This window comes from Oratosquilla oratoria, chromosome 27, assembly GCF_046742065.1.
Source record: "Oratosquilla oratoria isolate Oo_2021 chromosome 27, ASM4674206v1, whole genome shotgun sequence".
Classification (NCBI taxonomy): domain Eukaryota; kingdom Metazoa; phylum Arthropoda; class Malacostraca; order Stomatopoda; family Squillidae; genus Oratosquilla; species Oratosquilla oratoria.
The window spans coordinates 37,488,356-37,509,327 of NC_134803.1; the positions used below are offsets into that span (position 1 = coordinate 37,488,356).

The following is a 20,972-nucleotide window of genomic DNA, read 5'->3' on the forward strand; positions in this document are numbered from 1 at the left end:
TATGAAATAAAAAAAAATAGAAAAGAGAGATGATACAGTATAACTGGTAAATAATTTTAAAATAACAATGTCAGTAAATATAAAATAAGAAATTAGAAAAGAGAGATGATACATTATAATTGGTAAATAACTTTAAGATAACAATGTCAGTAAATATAAAATAAAAAATAGAAAGGAGAGATACAGTATAACGTTTTTAGTTTATCATTACTATGTACATATACTACATTATTACTGTTTTTAATTTATTACTATATATTACTACATTATTACCGTATTAATGAGTAAAACTGTCTTTAGAATGTGTTGGGGAAGCATATTCTAGCGTATATAATATCATACATAGGCGTTTTATAAGTGCATCAATAATTCACGGATTTTCAGGATTCGCGGGAGGGGAAGGAACGTAACCCCAGCGAATTGCGGGAGGATACTGTACTCAGAAGTCTTGAAGTTGGACAAAGCGTTACATAGGCCGGGAGGAATAACATCCGACAATTTTCTATGAAATGAAATCATCAAGCCTGTACATATCTAAACTTAGATTAATGTTTTGGTCAAAATGTGTTTTATGTGGCTTGATTCAGTAATGCTCCTATCAGTAAAGGAATCAAAAGAAGTTATTTTATTTGTATTATTCCAGTCAGTTGAATGATTATGACCACTCACATGGACAAAAAGTACCATTGGACATTTGTCCACTTCTGACACTGTATTTGTGTTGGTTAATCCTTGTCTGTATATTTTTACCAGTTTGTCCAACGTAAAAAAAAATTCACATTGCAGATAAGGAATGGGTACACACATCCTTCAGTATTATCAGGGGAATTTTATTAGGATGTTTTTAATAGCACTATTGTTCTTAGATACTACATTTATATTACATTTCTTGATAATTTTAGGTAATTTTACCAAACTTTCATGAAAGGGAAGCGCCAGGATTTTCTTTTTACAAAATTGATTCCTCTCCTCTGAGGTGATACATAAAGATTTGATGGCTATATTGTGGGATTTGTCTACCAAATGCTTTGGATATTTCAAGTCTGATGCTATGCTATATATCTTGATCAGCTTATCATTCAAAAACTCAGTACTGAAGATTCTGTACGCTTTGAGAAACATAGAGCTGAAAACCGAGTAGTAATGAACATAAGACAGAACATTAGTGTGTTTCTAAAAACATCATACTTAAAAGATTTTCCTTATATGTCTCTGTATCTCCCTGAAGATGTTCTAAATAGACGAAAACGTTCGGACTACGTTTCTCATTTACCAATGGTTTGTCTGCAACACACACACACATACACGCACACACACACACACACACACACACACACACACACACACACACACACACACACACACACACACACACACACACACACACACACACACACACACATATATATATATATATATATATGTATGTATGTATATATACTGTATACACACACACACACACACACACACACACACACACACACACACACACACACACACACACATATATATATATATATATATATATATATATATATATATATATGTTTTAATTACCCACTGTCGGAGAAACAAAGAAAAAGAAAAAGAAACAGATGAACTGTATATTTCGACCACTACTGTGGTCCTCTTCAGCAGATAGATACAGGGTAAGATGTACATGAATATATACAATGAGAGAGGTACAAAGTAGGAACAAGGGGAGGTGGCTCAAGTCACGTGTCCGAGGTGGGGCGAATTCGGTAATGGTAATATTTTATTCACAGCATAAGTTGTTATACAATCAGGTGACCATTGCCCTTTAGATGTATTGAAATTTGGCAAGTGTTTAATGAGGAAAAATTCAACTATCTTTCTCCTGAAGCTACAATTAGATTTATAAATGATTTCTGGATTGTTCCAATCTATGCGGTAATCCTTTGTTGATGTATAGAGGAAGACCGCGGAGTTGTTTTGTGCATACCTGACAGAGTTTTTGTGTTCTTTTACTCTGGTATTGAGGTCCCTACCAGTTTGACCCCAGTAGACCTCATTACAATATCTACAAGGTAGTTTATATACTCCTGGGTTATTATCTCTTTTGGGTTTATGATGTATATAAAGTAGTTTATATACATCATAAACCCAAAAGAGATAATAACCCAGGAATATATAAACTACCTTGTAGATATTGTAATGAGGTCTACTGGGGTCAAACTGGTAGGGACCTCAATACCAGAGTAAAAGAACACAAAAACTCTGTCGGGTATGCACAAAACAACTCCGCGGTCTTCCTCCATACATCAACAAAGGACCACCGCATAGATTGGAACAATCCAGAAATCATTTATAAATCTAATTGTAGCTTCAGGAGAAAGATAGTTGAATTTTTCCTCATTAAACACTTGCCAAATTTCAATACATCTAAAGGGCAATGGTCACCTGATTGTATAACAACTTATGCTGTGAATAAAATATTACCATTACCGAATCCGCCCCACCTCGGACACGTGACTTGAGCCACCTCCCCTTGTTCCTACTTTGTACCTCTCATTGTATATATTCATGTACATCTTACCTTGTATCTATCTGCTGAAGAGGACCACAGTAGTGGTCGAAATATACAGTTCGTCTGTTTCTTTTTCTTTTGCTTTGTTTCTCCAACAGTGGGTAATTAAAACATTTTACTAAATGTGCTACTACATTTTCGTCTTGTGATATATATATATATATATACACACATATATATATGTATATATATATATATATATACATACTGGAAAACTGTAAACACCATACTCAATTGAAGGGTTTATTTGCCTGACGTTTCGATTCCCGCCCAGGAGTCGTCTGCAGGGGGTATAATGGTACAATCACATGTACAAAGCTAACCTCTTTACAATCTTAAATACAATACAATTGAAGTGAAATATTGGTACAAAAATTACAAATAAAAATAAAACAAGTTACATGGCTGTGAACATAAAGCAAGTGTAGCAAAAAAACAACAACGTAATACTAACGTAAAAACACAATTTGCGTAAATTGCTTTTTACGTAGTTATTAGAATTGCTAAAGGTTTATTTATTGTAAAAAAAAAAAACATTGTTTTGATTTACGTTATCAACGAGAGATATAAAAGCAGATTCAAAACATCTACATTTCTTAGTATGGTTTTCATATTTAATAACCTTTGAATTATTCCAGTCAGTATTGTGGTCTGTACCCCATCTGTGTCTAATAATGGCATTATTCATATTGTAAGTTTTCATATCATATTTATGTTCCAATATTGATAATATAAATCAAAACAATGTATTTTTTTTACAATAAATAAACCTTTAGCAATTTTAGTAAACACGTAACAAGCAATTTACGCAAATTGTGTTTACACCAGTTTCATGTTCGTTTCGCCCCGCAAGCTCGAGTTATGTAAGGAGTCAGATGTTTGTCCACTATGTAATTTCTGAAGAAGCCCTGCTGGGCGAAACGTTAAATGCTTTGGATCCCGTACTCTGCGTTTGGCCTCGCTCCTACATTGTTGAGTGTAGTTGGGAAGGCAATGGGAGGGTCTTGGTTGAGTGGATTAGGAGAGGAACAGAGGGAGTAATTGGTGAGGAACAGTGTAGTTTTAGAACAGGTAGAGATTGTATAGATCAGATTTTTGTGGTAAAACAGATATGTGAGAAAGCTATAGGAAAAGGTAAGGATGTCTTTTGGGGGGCTTTTATGGACTTGGAAAAAGCATACGACAGGGTAGACAGGAAGGCACTGTGGGAGGTATTGCAGATATATGGGATAGGAGGAAAGCTGTTAAGAGCAGTCAAAAGTTTTTACGAGAGTAGCAGAGCTTGTGTTTGGATTAGAAATGGAGAGAGTGAATTATTTGAGGTAAAGGTGGGACGTCGTCAGGGATGTGTTATGTCGCCCTGGCTGTTCAATCTTTACATGGATGGGGTGGTGCGAGAGGTAAATGCAAGGGTAGTGGGTCAGGGGTTGGAGATGGTTAAAGAAAATGGAGAAAATTGGGAAATAAGCCAGTTGTTGTTTGCTGACGACACTGCGCTTGTAGCAGGATCAGAGGAGGGATTGAGGAAGCTAGTGACAGAGTTTGGGAAGGTGTGTGAAAGAAGGAAGCTGAAGATAAGTGTGGGCAAAAGTAAGGTGATGAGATGTGAGCATTAAGGGTGAGAGACTGGAGGAAGTGGATAGTTTTAGATACTTGGGTGCGAATGTGGCAGGACAGGGGGGAGTGTGGGTAGAGGTAAAATGCAGATTGAGAGAAGCGAGTAAATGATTCAGTGGATTGAAAAGTGTAATGATAAATAGACATCTGGGAATGGATGCTAAGAGGAGGTTATATGAAGGAGTGGATGTGCCGACAGCACTGTATGATGCAGAAACATGGAACATAAGAGAGAAGGAGTTTGAATATGTTTGAGATGAAATGTCTGAGAAGTATGATAGGGGTTACTAGGCTAGATAGAGTGAGAAATAAGGAGGTGAGGAGAACAGGGGTGGAAAGGGAGTTGGAAGATAGGGTTGATGAAAGAGTTTTGGGATGGTTTGAACACATGGAAAGAATGAGTGAAGAAAGATTAGTAAAAGGCAGAGGTGGAAGGAGTGGATATGAGATGGATAGGACAGAAGATAGAGGTGAATGGAGAAGGGTTGTGCATGGATGATGTGATGCATGAGGGGAAGTGGGTGGGGGATAGGGGGTGAGGAAGTATGTATGAGAAATAATTTGACGCAGCCCGAAGGAATTTTTCCTCGTCTTCTCCTTTTCTGCATGAGGGGACGGAGAGGGAGGTCGCCAAATTAATGAAGCGGCCTTACTGTAGATGTGCTGTGTCTTGCGACACTGCTTCTGACCCAGGGCAGAGGACAGGATGCAGGGATGACCCGTCATCCAGGAGGTGCCAAGATGTGAGGGAGGGAGGAGGGTGGATGGGAGTGGAGTATGTAGGGGATGGAATGGGTGGGAGTGGTTTCTATGCCTTTTCTTTTTGGCTACCACCCGCGTAGGGGGAAAAAGCCTTTGGTATATGCATGTACATTTTCCCTGTGTTCTATTGGTAATGTTGGGATGTTCTTTTCGTATTATGAGTGTTTCTGCTATCAATAAATTTATTTTTTGTTGGTGGTGTCTGATAATTGTAGTTTTTTTTTTTTTTTTTTTTTTTTTGTACATTCGTATTATGAGTCCTATTCCTCCTAATAAAAGTGATGGCCAAATAAAAACTTGCACTTACCCACATCCATTCAAAAATAACTTCTTTGTCCATCATTCATTTTACATACATATACCAAGGCTTTTTTCTCCTTACAAGGGAGGTAGCCAAAAAGAAAAAGGCATAAAATCATTCCCACCCATTCTATCCCTGAATACACTCCATACCCCTCCACCCTCCCTCTCATCTTAGCACCTCCCGGATGACGGGTCATCCCTGCACCTTGTCCACTGCCCTAGGTCAGAAGCAGTGTCGCAGGACACAGCACATCCACAGCAAGGCCGCTTCATTAAATCGGCGACCCCCCTCTCCGTCCCCCCATGCATAAAAAGAGAAGACGGGGAGAAATCCCTTCGGGCTGCGTTAGATTTTGCTCACACATAATATCTCACCCCCCATCCCCCCGCCCATTCCACCTCATGCATCACAACATCATCCATATACAACCATTCTCCATTCACCCCTGTCATCTGTCCTCTCCCGTCCTTCCTCAACAGACATTCCCCTCTTCCCCAAAGCCCCCTTCACCCCATCCATCCACCTCATCCTAGGACGTCCCCTCATGTTCACTCCCTCCACATCTGCCTTCCATACCTCTTTTACTAGTCTTTCTTCGCTCATTCTTTCCATGTGTCCAAAACATCCTAATACTCTTTCATCAACCCTATCTCCCAGCTCCCTTTCCACCCCTGTTCTCCTCCTCACCTCCTCATTTCTCACTCTATCTAGCCTAGTAACCCCCATCATACTTCTCAGACACCTCATCTCAAACACATTCAAGCTCCTTCTCTCTTCCTCTCTTATGTTCCATGTTTCTGCCCCATACAGTGCTGTTGGCACAATCACTCCTTCATACAGTCTCCTCTTCGCATCCATTCCCAAATGTCTATTCCTCATTACACTCTTTAATCCACCAAGGCATTTACTCGCTTCTCTCAATCTACATTCTACCTCCACCTTCACTCCACCTTTTCCTGCCACAATTGCACCCAAGTATCTAAAACTATCCACTTCATCCAGTCGCTCTCCCTTAATGCTCACTTCCAGTCTACTGCCACTTTCACCCCTTGTACATCTCATCACCTTACATTTACCCACTTTTATCTTTAGCTTTCTTCTATCACATACTCTCCCAAACTCTGTCACCAGCTTCCTCAATCCCTCCTCCGATCCTGCCACAAGCGCAGTGTCGTCCGCAAACAACAGCTGGCTCACCTCCCACTTTTCTCAATTTTCTTTAACCATCTCCAATCCCTGACCCACTACCCTTGCATTTACCTCTCGCACTACCCCATCCATGTATAAGTTGAACAGCCAGGGCGACATAACGCATCCCTGACGAAGTCCCACCTTTACCTCGAACCACTCACTCTCTCCATTTCCAATCCTGACACAACCTCTACTACTCTCATAAAAACTCTTGACAGTTTCTAGAAGCTTTCCTCCTATCCCATATATCTGCATAACCTCTCACAGTGCCTTTCTGTCTACCCTATCATAACCCTTTTCCAGATCCATAAAAGCCCAAAAAACACCCTTCCCCTTTCCTATAGCTTTCTCACATATTTGTCTTACCACAAAGATCTGATCTACACAACCTCTACCTGTCCTAAACCCACACTGTTCCTCACCAATTACTCCCTCTGTTCCTCTCCTAATCCTCTCAATCAAAATCCTCCCATAAGCCTTCCCAACTACACTTAACAAGCTAATCCCTCTGAAACTACTACATTCACACTTGTCCCCTTTTCCCTTGTAAAGTGGAACTATACAGGCACTCCTCCAATCCTCCGGCACTCTACCCTCTCTCCAGCACACATTAAATAAACTCACCAGCCAGTCCACCATCACTGTACCTCCTTTTTTTTTAAACATTCTGCATGGCATCCATCCAGACCAGGTGCCTTACCTGCTTTCATCATCTTAACAACTGCCTTCACTTCATCCTTCCTTATTTCTCCTCCATTTTCCTCACTCATCACTCTCATTTTCTTAGCATTTCCCACTGCAGCTATCTTTCCCTCCCTATCCTCCTTCACATTTAGCAACTGCCTAAAATATTCTGCCCATCTTCCCCTCACTGCCTTCTCTTCCATTATCATCTCTCCATCTGCACCTTTTACCTTTTCTTCTCTACTTGATTCGCCTCCTCTTCCTCTCTTAATTTCTTTCCAAAACATCTTTTTATTACTTTCAAAATTTTCTGTCGTACTCTTACCCCATTTCACGTCTGCTCTCCTCTTTGCCTCCTTTACCTTTTGCTTTACTTCTCTTTTCTTTTCTTTGTACCTCTCATATGACTCCCTCGTCCTATTTTGTAACCAATCTGTGAAAGCTCGCTTCTTCTTTTCTACAACCTTCTTTGTTTCCTCATCCCACCATTCACTACCCTTCCTTCTATTTCCTCCTGTCCTTCTTGTTCCACACACCATCTTTGCACACTTTGTGACTCCCTCCTTGAACCATCCCCATTCCTTCTCCACACCTAACTTTACCTTATCCTTCACTCCCTCCCACTCCTCCTTCAGCTTCTTGTACTCCTTCTCCTTTTCCTTTTCATTTAAATAGTTCACTCTAAGCACCTCCCTACCTTTTGTCGCTTTCCTCTTTCTCCATCTATCCTCCACTCTCAACTTACCTTCTAACAAAAAATGATCTGATATCCCCCCACCCTCTCCCCTTGGCAGATGTATATCCTTAACTCTTCCTATCATAATCCTATTTACCACTACATAATCCATCAACGCTCTATCTACCACCCTTCCATCCACCATCCTCTCCCATGTATACTTATGCTTGACTTTCTTCCGAAACACTGTATTGGCTATCATCAACTCTCTAGACACATTTCCACCATCAACTCTCCACTACGATTCTTTCCTGGAACTCCACATTTCCCAACCACTCCATCAATTGGCTCCTTTCCTACCCTAGCATTAAGGTCTCCCAGTACTATTACATTGACATTTCTCCCTAAATCCTCTATGCACTCATTTAAATCTATTCAAAAGTCCTCCCTTTCTTCTACCCTTTCTGCCAGGCCCATATGCACTTACAAAGACCCACATCTCCTTTCCCAGTTTCACCTTCATCCGCATTATCCTTGAAGAAACCTCCTTCCACTCCACTACACGTTTATCTATCTCTTCACTTACTAGAATAGCCACCCCTTCCCTCCTTCGCCCTCTCTTCACTCCTGATAACCTCCCACGTACACTCCCAAACTTACACTCACCCTTCCCTCTCAACTTAGTTTCACTCAAAGCCAACACATCTATCTTTCTTCTCACAAACATACTACCTATCTCTTCCCTTTTACTCTCATCTGTACCACATCCACGCACATTAAAAGACCCAAAATATTAGGGTGATGGTCGGAAAAATCCCAGACCCCCTTATGCTTTCACTTTTTCGTTTAGGAATGTCCCCTGTGGGGCTACAAGGAGAAGGATGCCTAGTCCCAATCCCCGTCCCTTTCTTCTCGCCTCTTACGATCCAAGTGGAAATACTTGGTGGCAGTATTCTTTTCCCCCACCACAGGGAATTCCCCCACCACAGAAAATGAATATTTGGAGAAATGGTACAGGGCAACAGCAAGGGGTTGGGGGACAGCGTAACGGAGGGACAGTCGTAGTATAAAAGTGTAATTTCTCTATGACCAGTGTTTTCCCATTTCACAGACAAAATGATGTGTGATTCTGGTCCGTAGGGGTGCCCCATATATACCCTAAAGTATAACTGCATGCTACTTTGCCACAATAACAAGCAGCCAATATCCCAGACGAGATTATGACTACGTTTTCCGTCATAAAGGTATTTTTTTTATTTTTATGTATATACAGATCTTTTGCATGTGAAATACTGAATCTATTGTATTTTAAATTTTATATAATATAGAACTCCACTCAGCAATATATATGATATTGCATTGTTTATTATTTCTATGAATAAAAAATCAAGATAAAATTGAGCAATTGTTTCACCATGTTTTGTAATGTTTTGATTTAGCATTACTCATATACTGATAAATTGCATTCAATCAAAAGTGATATAAATCTCATTTATCATATTACCAATATTTATCTCATATAATATATTCCAAATGTTGTCACTGATATAGAAATAAAAGATAAGGTTGAATGATTGTCAACTTGGTTTGTTTTTGTTCGATCAGCTGGTGTGCCGCTAGTTGGGCAGTAAACACAAATGGAGGATATACTAAACGAAACTTGCACCTCGGAAGATATTAAGGTTAGTGTTGACAAACTTAGCCAAAACATGTGTATAATTTAGTCATAATATTTCTATTGCTATTGTATTGGGAAGGCAGGTGTGTTTATGTTTTTAAAATTTGTGTTTGCTCAAGCAGTTTAAAGTTTTCTTTTTTCTCGGATGTAATTGTTAAAAAACTTAAGAATTGTTTTTTCACACTTGGTTACGACACTAATGTCATTACAGATGAACTTATGTTACATCATTACTTGGCCACACCCGTTATTGTGGTAGTCAGTCTATGAAATGTGTTTTAATGACAGTAACAGGATAATTGGTCTTGTCATGGAATGATTATGATATTGATTTATTCTGTTGATGTAGATATCGTCAATAAATATGACTAAATAATTTTTTGTCAACGGTGGCACATTAGATATACTTGGCAGGATGTAGGGACAGTGTTATGTTATTAAAAACCCCTTGTAAGAATCTCGAGTCACCAACATGAATATTTAACATGAAACTTTTGTTGTCCAATTACCAATAGCTCCAGACCTAATGTAACCATTCCCGCCATAGAAGAAAGTGAAAAATTTGGGTAAATTTTTAGAAGTGCACACCTATGCGATATAGCAATCGAAAAGTAATGATTAATTTTGAAAATTATAATACATTTATGTAATATATGATTTTCTTGGCAGAAATCAATGACAAAAAGGTTGCTAAAACTGATTTACTAACAAACAATGTAGCAGTAGTTGAATGATACACCCTGTTTGTTTTGATAGATGCTGAGGTAAAAAAAATGAAAGGATGATAAATTAGTCTATTCTAACTTAACCCAACCTACATATATACATACATATACCAAAGGTTTTTTCCCCCTACATGGGGGGTAGCCAAAAAGAAAAAGGCGTAGAAACCACTCCCACCCATTCCATTTCCTATATATTCCACTCCCCTCCACCCTCCTCTCTCCCTCTTATCTTGGCACCTCCTTGATGACGGGCCATCCCTGCATCCTGTCCACTGCCCTGGGTCAGAAGCAGTGTTGCAAGACACAACACATCCACAGCAAGGCCGCTTCATAAATTCAGTGACCCCCCTCTCCATCCGCTCATGCAGAAAAGGAGAAGACGGGGAGAAATCCCTTTGGGCTGCGTCAATATTTTTTTTCTCATACATACTTCCTCACCCCCCGTCCCTCACCCACTCCCACTCATGCTTCACAGCATCATCTGTACACAACCCTTCTCCATTCTCCCCTATCTTCTGTCCTCTCCTGTCCTTCCTCCACAGACATTCTTCTCTTTTGTAATGCCCCTTTCACCCCATCCATCCATCTCATCCTAGGACGCCCCCCTCATATTCACTCCTTCCACCTCTGCCTTCCACACTTCTTTTACTAATCTTTCTTCACTCATTCTTTCCATGTGTCCAAACCATCCTAATACCCTTTCATCAACCCTATCTCCCAGTTCCCTTTCCACCCCTGTTCTCCTCCTCACCTCCTCACCTCATTTCTCACTATCTAGCCTAGTAACCCCTATCATACTTCTCAGACATTTCATCTCAAACACATTCAAACTCCTTCTCGCTTCCTCTCTCATGTTCCATGTTTCTGCTCTGTACAATGCTGTTGGCACAATCACTCCTTCATAACCACCTCTTAGCATCCATTCCCATATGTCTATTTCTCATTACACTTTTCAATCCACCAAGGCATTTACTCGCTTCTCTCAATCTACATTCTACCTCCACCCCCACTCCTCCCATTCCTGCCACATTCACACCCAAGTATCCAAAACTATCCACTTCCTCCAGTCTTTTACATAACCTAACCCATATTTAGTAATTCGGTACCTCAAATGTTAAAGATCATCCAGGTCTTCATTGTCATCTTGGATGCTGATGGCGTGGTTATTATTGTACCCCAGACATTTAACAGATGACAGCAGAACCCCATGTTCTCTCTTAAAGTCCAAGGAAGCCCTGTTGTCTTTGTAACAGCACTTACTAATGTCACCTGGAGTTGGAGAACACCCAGTCCACAACGTGAAAGTCATTGTCTGGCAGTGACTGGACAAGACAGATGACAAAATGACATGTGGACTGTATCCTAGTGGCTTCGTTCATTAGTAGATTTGCTTATAGCAAGGTTTTATGTTATATATTTCCGCCAAGAAAATTTTATATTACATTCATGTATTATAATTTACAAAATTGATATTTAATTTTCTAATGCTGTACAGACGCTCCTCTACTTACGTTCATTTGTTTTATGTTTTTTCGATTTTACGTTTGAACTGACTAAAACAAATTGTAAAAAAAAAAATTTTTTAGTGAATTTTTTAGTTTAGCGCGCTCTCTGTAGTTCAAACGATACTTACACATGACGTCCATTGTTAAAATGGCACAAACGACAGACTGAACGTGCCTTGCCTCCTCCTCCTTCTCCTCCACCATCTCAATTTATGTTGGTTGAATTTAATTTATTTGAAATTAATGTTATCATTTTACAGTGTTATGTTTACCCCGTCTGAGGTATTGGCTGCTTGTTACTGTGGCAAAGTAGCATGCAGTCGATACTTTAGGGTCTATATGGGGCGCCCCTACGGACCAGAGCCACACATCATTTTGTCTATGATAGAGGAAAACTCTGTTCATAGAAAAATGATGACACTTTTATACTACGACTGTCCCTCCGTTATGCTGTCCCCCAACCCTTGTTGCTATACTGTACCATTTCTCTGAGTATTTTCTTTTTCTATGGTGGGGGAAAAGAATACTGCCACCAAGTATTCCCACTTGGATCGTAAGAGGCGACAAAAAAAGGGACGGGGATTGGGACTAGGCATCCCTCTCCTTGTAGCCCTACAGGGCACATTCCTAGAAAAAAAGGCAGAGGCATAAGAGGGGCTGGAGGGCCTCGGTCCAGCACCCTAAGGTTTGGGTCTTTTAATGTGCGTGGATGTGGCACAGATGAGAGTAAAAGGGAAGAGATAGTATGTTTGTGAGAAGAAAGATGGATGTGTTGGCTTTGAGTGAAACTAAGCTGAAAGGGAAGGGCGATTGTAAGTTTGGGAGTGTAAGTGGGAGGTTATCAGGAGTGAAGAGAGGGCGAGGGAGGGAAGGGGTGGCTATACTAGTAATTGAAGAGATAGGTAAACGTGTAGTGGAGTGGAAGGAGGTTTCCTCAAGGATAATGTGGATGAAGGTGAAACTGGGAAAGGAGATGTGGGTCTTTGTAAGTGCATATGGGCCTGGCAGTGAGAAGAATGTAGAAGAAAGGGAGGCCTTTTGGATAGATTTAAATGAGTGCATAGAGGGTTTAGGGAGAAGTGTAAATGTAATAGTACTGGGAGACCTTAATGCTAGGGTAGGAAAGGAGCCAATTGATGGAGTGGTTGGGAAATGTGGAGTTCCAGGAAAGAATCGTAGTGGAGAGTTGATGGTGGAAATGTGTCTAGAAAGAGAGTTGATGATAGCAAATACAGTGTTTCGGAAGAAAGTCAAGCATAAGTATACATGGGAGAGGGTGGTGGAGGGAAAGGTGGTAGATAGAGCTTTAATGGACTATGTAGTGGTAAATAGGATTATGATAGGAAGAGTTAGGGATGTACATGTGCTAAGGGGAGAGGGTGGGGGAATATCAGATCCTTTTTTGGTGGAAGGTAAGTTGAGAGTGGAGGACAGATGGAGGAAGAGGAAAGGGACAAAAGGTAGGGAGGTGCTTAGAGTGAACTCTCTAAACGAAGAGGAAAAGGAGGAGTAGTACAAGAGGAAGCTGAAGGAGGAGTGGGAGGGAGTGAAGGATAGAGTGGAGGTAGGTGTGGAGGAGGAATGGGGATGGTTCAAGGAGGGAGTCACAAAGTGTGCAAGGATGGTGTGTGGAACAAGAAGGTCAGGAGGAAATAGAAGGAAGGGTAGTGAATGGTGGGATGAGGAAATGAAGAAGGTTGTAGAAGAGAAGAAGCGAGCTTTCACAGATTGGTTACACAGTAGGACGAGGGAGTCATATGAGACTTACAGGGAAAAGAAAAGAGAAGTAAAGAAAAAGGTAAAGGAGGCAAAGAGGAGAGCAGATGTAAAATGGGGTAAGAGTATGACAGAAAATTTTGAAAGTAATAAAAAGATGTTTTGGAAAGAAATTAAGAGAGGAAGAGGAGGCGAATCAAGTAGAGAAGAAAAGGTAAAAGGTGCAGATGGAGAGATGATAATGGAGGAGAAGGCAGTAAGGGGAAGATGGGCAGAATATTTTAGGGAGTTGCTTAATGTGAAGGAGGATAGGGAGGGAAAGATAGCTGCAGTGGGAAATGCTATGAAAATGAGAGTGATGAGTGAGGAAAATGGAGGAGAAATAAGGAAGGATGAAGTGAAGGCAGTTGTTAAGATGATGAAAGCAGGTAAGGCACCTGGTCTGGATGGATGCCATGCAGAATGTCTTAAAAAAGGAGGTATAGTGATGGTGGACTGGTTGGTGAGGTTATTTAATGTTTGCTGGAGAGAAGGTAGAGTGCCAGAGGACTGGAGGAGTGCGTGTATAGTTCCACTTTTCAAGGGAAAGAGGGACAAGTGTGAATGTAGTAGTTTCAGAGGGATTAGCTTGTTAAGTGTAGTTGGGAAGGCTTATGGGAGGATCTTGATTGAGAGGATTAGGAGAGGAACAGAGGGAGTAATTGGTGAGGAACAGTGTGGATTTAGGACAGGTAGAGGTTGTGTAGATCAGATTTTTGTGGTAAGACAGATATGTGAGAAAGCATTAGGTAAGGGGAAGGATGTTTTCTGGGCCTTTATGGATCTGGAAAAGGCTTACGACAGGGTAGACAGAAAGGCACTGTGGGAGGTTATGCGGATATACGGGATAGGAGGAAAGCTTTTGGGAGCTGTCAAGAGTTTTTATGAGAGTAGTAGAGCTTGTGTCAGGATTAGAAATGGAGAGAGTGAGTGGTTTGAGGTAAAGGTGGGACTTCGTCAGGGATGCGTTATGTCACCCTGGCTGTTCAACTTATACATGGATGGGGTGGTGCGAGAGGTGAATGCAAGGGTAGTGGGTCAGGGATTGGAGATGGTTAAGGAAAATGGAGAAAAGTGGGAGGTGAGCCAGCTGTTGTTTGCGGACGACACTGCACTTGTGGCAGGATCGGAGGAGGGATTGAGGAAGTAGGTGACAGAGTTTGGGAGAGTGTGTGATAGAAGATAGCTGAAGATAAATGTGGGTAAAAGTAATGTGATGAGATGTACAAGGTGTGAAAGTGGCACTAATCTGGAAGTGAGCATTAAGGGAGAGCGACTGGAGGAAGTGGATAGTTTTAGATATTTGGGTGCAAATGTGGCAGGAAAGGGTGGAGTGAAGGTGGAGGTAGAATGTAGATTGAGAGAAGCGAGTAAATGCCTTGGTGGTTTAAAAAGTGTAATGAGGAATAGGAATCTGGGAATGGATGCTAAGAGGAGACTGTATGAAGGAGTGATTGTGCCAACAGCACTGTATGGAGCAGAAACATGGAACATGAGAGAGGAAGAGAGAAGGAGTTTGAATGTGTTTGAGATGAAGTGTCTGAGAAGTATGATGGGGGTTACTAGGCTAGATAGAGTGAGAAATGAGGAAGTGAGGAGAAGAACAGGGGTGGAAAGGGAATTGGGAGATGGGGTGGATGATAGAGTATTAGGATGTTTTGGACACATGGAAAGAATGAGTGAAGAAAGACTAGTAAAGGAGGTATGGAAGGCAGATGTGGAGGGAGTGAACATGAGGGGACGTCCTAGGATGAGGTGGATGGATGGGGTGAAGGGGGCTTTGGGGAAGAGGGGAATGTCGGTTGAGGAAGGACGGGAGAGGACAGAAGACAGAGGTGAATGGAGAATGGTTGTATATGGAAAATGTTGTGATGCATGAGGTGGATTGAACTGGGGAATGGGGGTGAGGTAGTATGTGTGAGCAAAAATTTTTGACGCAGCCCGAAGGGATTTCTCCCTGTCCTCTCCTTTATATGGGGGAACGGAGAGGGGGGGGTCGCCGATTTAATGAAGCGGCCTTGCTGTGGATGTGCTGTGTCCTGCAACACTGCTTCTGACCCAGGGCAGTGGACAGGGTGCAGGGATGACCCATGATCTAGGAGGTGCTAAGATGGGAGGGAGGGTGGAGGGGTGTGGAGTGTTTTCGGGGATGAAATGGGTGAGAATGTTTTTGTGCCTTGTCCTTTTTGGCTACCCCCCTGGTAAGGGGAAAAAAAGCCTAGGTATATGTATGTATGATGTTTATGATTAATGATTTAGGGGTGTTTTATAAGATACGGTAATAGAATTTATGGATGTATAGTACAGTAACAACTTATGTTCATTTTCACGTTACGTTCAGCCGTTCGGAACCTAACTAAAATGTAAGTTGAGGAGCGTCTGTATTGTGTATGTGTGCTCAACTAATACCAAAATGTGTTTGCATGATACAGGAATAAAACTATCCGTTTGAACACTAATACATATAAGGAGAATTGGGTAATGTATTTACCTCCCCAAGTATGCATGACACCATAGGGTTTAGCTCAATTTAACCACGTCAGTATAATGACACCCATGTAGGTGTCATGAAGTGTGAGTAGATACACAAGGATGCCAACATCGGCATCTTGATTATATATATTTTTTTGCAGTTGTACACGAGTTACCCCAGGATTCTGTGAACTGGCCTGATCACGTTTTCAGCGTTTATTATTACTCATAGTAAAAGAGCATGAGTAATATGGTAGTGACTATATCTTATAATGCAAGTAGTGTGATGAATTGTACGTTTGGCAGTCGATGCTATGCATGAGAATTTGAGTTGTACTGAAGTGGTTAATGTATCTGAAGGGGTATGCTCACATTGGTACAACTGCCATCTATTAGACAAGTTTACACAATTCCTTTTGTAGAACCAATCATATGGAAAAATGTGACCTCCAAATATTCCAAGTAAATTGAATATATATGGGAAATACCAAAGACCTTCCATATTTTGCAAATACGTAGAACTAGTATGTGAAAAGTATATGGGCCTTCTACCACTGATAAGGGGAATGGCCAAGTCAAAATGCATACTCTATATATATACATTAAAGTCTATTTAATGCTTCTCCTATCTCAGCATCTCATGGATGAAGAGGGAAACTTGTGCCCTGCCACAGTGCTCCAGTACAAAGTAATGCAATTCAACACAGCACTTTCACATCTCTATTGAAAATGTGTCTTCACGTATTTGATCTAGCATTTACGTTTCCCAGGTTGCAGCTGCCCTCCACTATTTGATAAGCACTGCTAGGGATGTCTAGATAATTTTTCTTTCTTGATTTATACCATCTAATGTAGGAGTTCTGGTGTGATTTTTCATTCATGAACAACATAAAGGTATGCAAATGAAAAATATTTAATAGAAATATATGCATACATATACCAAGGCTTTTTCCCCCTTACAAGGGAGGTAGTCAAAAAGGAAAAGGCATAAAATCACTCCCACCCATTCCACACCTGAATACACTACACACCCTCCCTCTTATCTTAGCACCTCCTGGATGACGGGTCATCCCTGCACCTTGTCCACTGCCCTGGGTCAGAAGCAGTGTCGCAAGACACAGCACATCCACAGCAAGACCACTTAATTAATTCGGCGACCCCCCTCTCCGTCCCCCCATGCGTAAAAGGAGAAGACAGGGAGAAATCCCTTCGGGCTGCGTCAAATTTTGCTCACACATACTACCTCACCCCCCCCCGCCCATTCCACCTCATGCATCACAACATCATCCATATACAACCATTCTCCATTCACCTCTGTCTTCTGTCCTCTCCTGTCTTTCCTCAACAGACATTCCCCTCTTCCCCAAAGCCCCCTTCAGCCCATCCATCCACCTCATCCTAGGACGTCCCCTCATGTTCACCCCCCCCACATCTGCCTTCCATACCACTTTTACTAGTCTTTCTTCACTCATTCTTTCCATGTGTCCAAACCATCCTAATACTCTTTCATCAACCCCATCTCCCAATTCCCTTTCCACCCCTGTTCTTCTCCTCACCTCCTCATTTCTCACTCTATCTAGCCTAGTAACTCCCATCATACTTCTCAGACACCTCATCTCAAACACATTCAAACTCCTTCTCTCTTCCTCTCTTATGTTCCATGTTTCTGCCCCATACAGTGCTGTTGGCACAATCACTCCTTCATACAGTCTCCTCTTAGCATCCATTCCCAAATGTCTATTCCTCATTACACTCTTCAATTCACCAAGGCATTTACTCGCTTCTCTTAATCTACAATCTACCTCCACCATTTCCTGCCACATTTGCACCCAAGTATCTAGAACTATCCACTTCCTCCAGTCGCTCTCCCATGATGCTCACTTCCAGTCTACTGCCACTTTCACCCCTTGTACATCTCATCACCTTACTTTTACCCACATATATCTTTAGCTTTCTTCTATCACATACTCTCCCAAACTCTGTCACCAACTTCCTCAGTCCCTCCTCCGATCCTGCCACAAGCGCAGTGTCGTCAGCAAACAACAACTGGCTCACCTCCCACTTTTCTCCATTTTCTTTAACCATCTCCAATCCCTGACCCACTACCCTTGCATTTACCTCTCGCACTACCCTATCCATGTATAAGTTGAACAGCCAGGGCGACATAACGCATCCTTGACGAAGTCCCACCTTTACCTCGAACCACCCACTCTCTCCATTTCTTATCCTGACACAAGCTCTAATACTCTCATAAAAACTCTTAACAGCTCCGAGAAGCTTTTCTCCTATCCCATATATCTGGATAACCTCCCACAGTGCCTTTCTGTCTACCCTGTCATAAGCCTTTTCCAGATCCATAAAAGCCCAAAAAACATCCTTCCCCTTTCCTATAGCTTTCTCACATATTTGTCTTACCACAAAGATCTGATCTACACAACCTCTACCCGTCCTAAATCCACACTGTTCCTCACCAATTACTCCCTCTCTTCCTCTCCTAATCCTCTCAATCAAGATCCTTCCATAAGCCTTCCCAACTATACTTAACAAGCTAATCCCTCTGAAACTACTACATTCACACTTGTCCCCTTTTCCCTTGTAAAGTGGAACTATTCAGGCACTCCTCCAATCCTCTGGCACTCTACCCTCTCTCCAGCAAACATTAAATAACCTCACCATCCAGTCCACCATCACTGCACCTCCTTTTTTTTTTAGACATTCTGTATGGCATCCATCCAGCCCAGGTGCCTTACCTGCTTTCATCATCTTAACTGCTGCCTTCACTTCATCCTTCCTTATTTCTCCTCCATTTTCCTCACTCATCACGGTCATTTTCTTAGCATTTCCCACTGCAACTATCTTTCCCTCCCTATCCTCCTTCACATTTAGCAACTCCCTAAAATATTCTGCCCATCTTCCCCTCACTGCCTTCTCTTCCATTATCATCTCTCCATCTGCACCTTTTATCTTTTCTTCTCTACTTGATTCGCCTCCTCTTCCTCTCTTAATTTCTTTCCAAAACATCTTTTTATTACTTTCAAAATGTTCTGTCATACTCTTACCCCACTTCACATCTCCTCTCCTCTTTGCCTCCTTTACCTTTTGGATTACTTCTCTTTTCTTTTCTTTGTACCTCTCATATGACTCCCTCGTCCTATTTTGTAACCAATCTGTGAAAGCTCGCTTCTTCTCTTCTACAACCTTCTTTGTTTCCTCATCCCACCATTCACTACCCTTCCTTCTATTTCCTCCTGTCCTTCTTGTTCCATACACCATCTTTGCACACTTTGTGACTCCCTCCTTGAACCATCCCCATTCCTCCTCCACTCCTAGCTCTACTCTATCCTTCACTCCCTCCCACTCCTCCTTCAGCTTCTTGTACTCCTTCTCCTTTTCCTTTTCATTTAAAGAGTTCACTCTAAGCACCTCCCTACCTTTTGTCCCTTTCCTCTTTCTCCATCTATCCTCCACTCTCAACTTACCTTCCACCAAAAAAGGATCTGATATTCCCCCACCCTCTCCCCTTAGCACATGTACATCCTTAATTCTTCCTATCATAGTCCTATTTACCACTACATAATCCATCAACGCTCTATCTACCACCCTTCCATCCACCACCCTCTCCCATGTGTACTTACGCTAGACTTTCTTCCGAAACACTGTATTTGCTATCATCAACTCTCTAGACACATTTCCACCATCAACTCTCCACTACGATTCTTTCCTGGAACTCCACATTTCCCAACCACTCCATCAATTGGACCATTTCCTACCCTAGCATTAAGGTCTCCCAGTACTATTACATTGACATTTCTCCCTAAGTCCTCTATGCACTCATTTAAATCTATCCAAAAGACCTCCCTTTCTTCTACACTCTTCTCACTGCCAGGCCCATATGCACTTACAAAGAACCACATCTCCTTTCCCAGTTTCACCTTCATCCACATTGCCCTTGAGGAAACCTCCTTCCACTCCACTACACGTTTACCTATCTCTTCACTTACTAGAATAGCCACCCCTTCCCTCCCTCGCCCTCTCTTCACTCCTGATAACCTCCCACGTACACTCCCAAACTTACACTCACCCTTCCCTCTCAACTTGGTTTCACTCAAAGCCAACACATCCATCTTTCTTCTCACAAACATAGTACCTATGTTGTATGGTCTTGTCCAACATGTGGTTTGGGTTCAGATAAAAGTGATGGTAACGTGGTTGGTAGTTTGAGCAGCGTTTCGGAGGCTTTAAGGTAAACGCGGCGGAGCAGCGTAGCTCTGTCTCTCTGTGGTCTTCCTTCCTCTTTATTTTGTGACAGGAGGTGTTTATATACATGGCTCGTGGCTAGGTTGCCGACGAGATATTATTTATTTACAAGATGCTGTTTTAGCAAATATTAGAGATCAGGATAGGTTTTACATACTTTACAATTTGCATATACATATATACAATGTATTACAGTTGTCCGAGTTTTGGACAGGATGGACATATCCCGCAGGAATGTGTAATTTGGATCAAATGGTAATTGCATGGCTTGGTGGTAATCCTTTGGGTTGGTGAGGCGTTGATACGTCCTCCAGCTGCGGTGAGGTCCTGTCCTAGACAATAGCGATTTGACCCGAGACGGCGAGGTGCGTGGAAACGTCAGATCGAGTACCAGTCTATTCCGCTGTGCACCGATGCATCTTATGCGTGCTGGTAGAATAAGCAGAGGTGGTAGATGAAGATCTAGGAGATTTTGGTGGTAGATTACGTCTTCTAGGAGGTCTAGACGCTAACAGTTGCTCGGCATACGCTACCAGTGTCCGTCCACGCGACACCTCGAGATTTGAGATCCACATAGCTTGGTGCACGAACTGTTAAGGAGATAGAAGAAAGAGGGGTGTGCCTAGGTGAAGGGGTTAACCTTCCCTGAGTGGCAATGTTGATCTGCACAGATAGAAGGGAAATACTTGGTTATGGCATAAGATGAACATGAATGATAAATATTGGTTTTGGAAATAGATGACTGGATTTTTGTTGGGGCTAAAGAAACTTATACAATTCTATTTCTGAGGCTATAGC

The 20,972-nt window shown here is 41.6% G+C and overlaps 1 protein-coding gene across 1 annotated transcript in view; it reads left to right on the forward strand.

Moving 5' to 3' along the window:
- The first annotated feature begins 8,871 nt into the window (after nucleotides 1–8,871).
- The window catches only part of Fis1 (Mitochondrial fission 1 protein), a 36,239-nt gene continuing 24,138 nt past the window's right edge, over nucleotides 8,872–20,972 (forward strand). The window contains exons 1-2 of the mRNA XM_076210439.1: nucleotides 8,872–9,026; nucleotides 9,388–9,464. Coding sequence (XP_076066554.1) covers nucleotides 9,420–9,464 — 45 coding nt within the window. The 5' untranslated portion in view covers nucleotides 8,872–9,026; nucleotides 9,388–9,419. The remainder of the gene's footprint in view (nucleotides 9,027–9,387; nucleotides 9,465–20,972) is intronic.